The sequence below is a fragment of the Austrofundulus limnaeus genome, unplaced genomic scaffold (genome assembly GCF_001266775.1).
Source record: "Austrofundulus limnaeus strain Quisiro unplaced genomic scaffold, Austrofundulus_limnaeus-1.0 Scaffold769, whole genome shotgun sequence".
NCBI classification, from domain to species: domain Eukaryota; kingdom Metazoa; phylum Chordata; class Actinopteri; order Cyprinodontiformes; family Rivulidae; genus Austrofundulus; species Austrofundulus limnaeus.
Window position 1 is genome coordinate 230,374 of NW_013953171.1, and position 2,670 is coordinate 233,043.

Genomic DNA, 2,670 nt, shown 5'->3' on the forward strand with positions numbered 1-2,670 from the left:
AGGAGAAAAACTTACAATTGCCCCCCTTAAAAACCCTTTCTCATAATTGGAGTCACCTGTGTATGGAGGTCAAGGGTCACTGAACTTAAACCAAATTTAAGTTCCAATAATCAGTTCTAAAGGTTTTGAAATCAATAAAACAGCAACGGTGCCCAAATTTATGCACTTGCCTAATTTTGTTTAACCAATTATTGTAGTTTCTGTAAATCATATCAACTTCATTTCACTTCTCAAATATCACTGTGTTTGTCCCCTATATGATGTATTTAACTGATTTTTTTTAATCCAAACAATCAATGATTTATAAAGGTGAACCAGGAAAATTAACAAGTCCGCCCAAACTTTCACACCCCACTGTAAATGATTTTGTTACAAATTTTAGATGATTGTTTAAAAAAAGACCAGTTTGTATAATTTTGGGCTTCGCAAATCTTCTGACAAGTTAAGTACAAGTTTAATTAAGTTTAATTTAAGTAGTAATCAGACCTGAAAAATAATTTTAATTTTTAACCCTGTAGAAGTTTATTTAAGAACTGTAGTTTAACACAGTTTGTTTTTCCTGTGTTAAAGTGTGTCTTCCTGTTTCAGGCGGAGTACTCTGAGCTGGTGGAGACCCTGCTCTCCTCTCAGAGAGACGCCATCATCTACCAGCGGCTGGCCGACGCCTTCAACAAGCTGATGGCCAGCAGCACGCCGCCCACCATGGACCGCAAGCAGAAACTCGCCTTCCTCAAGAGCCTGGAGGAGTTCGTGGCCAACGTGGGCGGCCTCCTCTGCGTCAAGTAGCCGCTAGACACCGCCGCGGCCTGGAGTCGAGCGCCGTGTGGAAAAGCAGCCAATGGAAGGCCCACTTCCTGCTTCACCTGTGCTGACTGGGCGCAGCAGAGACGCTCTGGAGGAGCTGAGAGCTTCTTCTCACCTGAATGTTCCCCTGTTTTCACCTGGGGGGGGGGGTCGTCTGTTAGTTTCTGTTTTCAGCCCTTATGTTTTACACCTGCCTGTCCCGCTGCACCTCCTGCATGATTGACAGATCTCATGATGACGTGGCGCTTCCCGTGGAGACGGAACCGGACGGACTCAAAGGTTTCCTCTCTGTCGGGTTCAAGGAACTGAGCAAAAACCATCATGAGTGGCACAACAGCAGCTGGTGCTCCTCCTCCTCCTCCTCAGGAGTCTGAAGGCTTCTGGAATGTACACACAAACACACACACACACACCACAGTCCTTCCCAGAGTGCCTTTGTGTAGTTGATTGATGTGTGTGTGTGTTTGTGTATGAATGAATCATGGGAAAAGAGACAATAAATGACCGTGCCTGCCAACAGTCCACAGACACACACCAAAACGCATGCACAAAGAGTTGCCATGTTGMCAGATGTGTTGCCGGTCCTCGCAGCACAAGGTGGTGTCCGCTTGTTGGTGACAACACAAAACCAAAATCAGATTGTTTCACTAAAGCGTATATACACATATATACAGTGTGTAAATAAATAAATGTATGATGTTTGAGCTGAAGCCTTCAGAAATGTACGTTTTGAAGAATGAGGACGACTGAAATGTTTTTTATACGCCAGCTGACGGCGACTTGTTAGAGTTCAGCTAAAGTGGGAGCAACTTTCTCTGTGTTGATCTTCAGTTAGATTGGGTTTTGTTTTTGTTTTTGTTTGTAGTTTCTAAGGCCCACTGTCTGCACTCAAACGAAGGCCTGACACGAGTCAGGCTTGTGGGACGAGGCAGGTTAGTTCCAGTAGTTTTTATTTTCTCTGCAGCAGCACATCAACAGTTCGACTCTTCAACACACACTGGATTATAGCAGAGACTGAAGGACAACAGCAGCAAACCAAATAAAGGAGCAGAGCCACTTGGAGTCAGAATCCACCTCGTTCTGAGCACTAACCCACTTGTAGATGGCTGTTTTTGTTAATGAAGTGTAAAAGTGTACATAAAGTTGTTGTATAAAAGGTTTCTGTGGGGTTTTTTTTGTTTTGTTTTGTCTGCTTTCATACTTTTATCTATTTTAATACTAAATGAATTATGTGTGAGATTCCATACAAAAGAGTGTCTGCAAACTTCATTAATTCTTGACCATAAAACCATAATTTACTTTTTAATAATTTAATTTTAATTAACATCTTTTTTTTTAATAGTCAGGAAACTTAATTGCATTTCAAATTCTTTTTTTTGCCTTCAATTAAACCACTTGGTACCATTTTTACTACATTTTTAATAAAACAACCGAGGTGAAAACAGCTGCTTTCTCAGTGCTTTTTGCAGCAAACAAGACTTGAGTCTTTTTAAACTGTTAACATGATTTTTACTTAGTGATCAGACATCAACACTGAAGAGGTTTTAAAGGGATAAACTGCAGCTGTCTGCTGCATTAACAATAAATCTAGTTTTAGCAGCAGATTAGAAATGTTTGTTCTTTAACCCTTAAGTAAGCTACCATGGCTATAATGTTGATTTTGGACAAACATTGTTATGGTTGTAAAAAGACCAGGATATGTCTTAGGTTTGAGAGCTTTGGTTCTTTTTTCCATGAGTAGTTAAACTTCACTTTTTAACATTTGGTTATTGATTATTGCACATTATAAGGAAATTTCAGTAGTTTAAAAGAAGAAAAATACAAAAACGAAAAAAAAAATTCAAGGTTTATTGAGAAATAATATTC

At 40.0% G+C, this 2,670-nt stretch overlaps 1 protein-coding gene across 1 annotated transcript in view; it reads left to right on the plus strand.

The window, feature by feature from the left end:
- Positions 1–1,964, plus strand: part of xpo4 (exportin 4) — a gene marked incomplete in the record, with an annotated part of 131,137 nt that extends 129,173 nt beyond the window's left edge. Inside the window, 1 exon segment of the mRNA XM_014028491.1 lies at positions 589–1,964. Within this exon segment, the coding sequence (XP_013883945.1) occupies positions 589–786 (198 nt within the window).
- Positions 1,965–2,670: the final 706 nt, after the last annotated feature.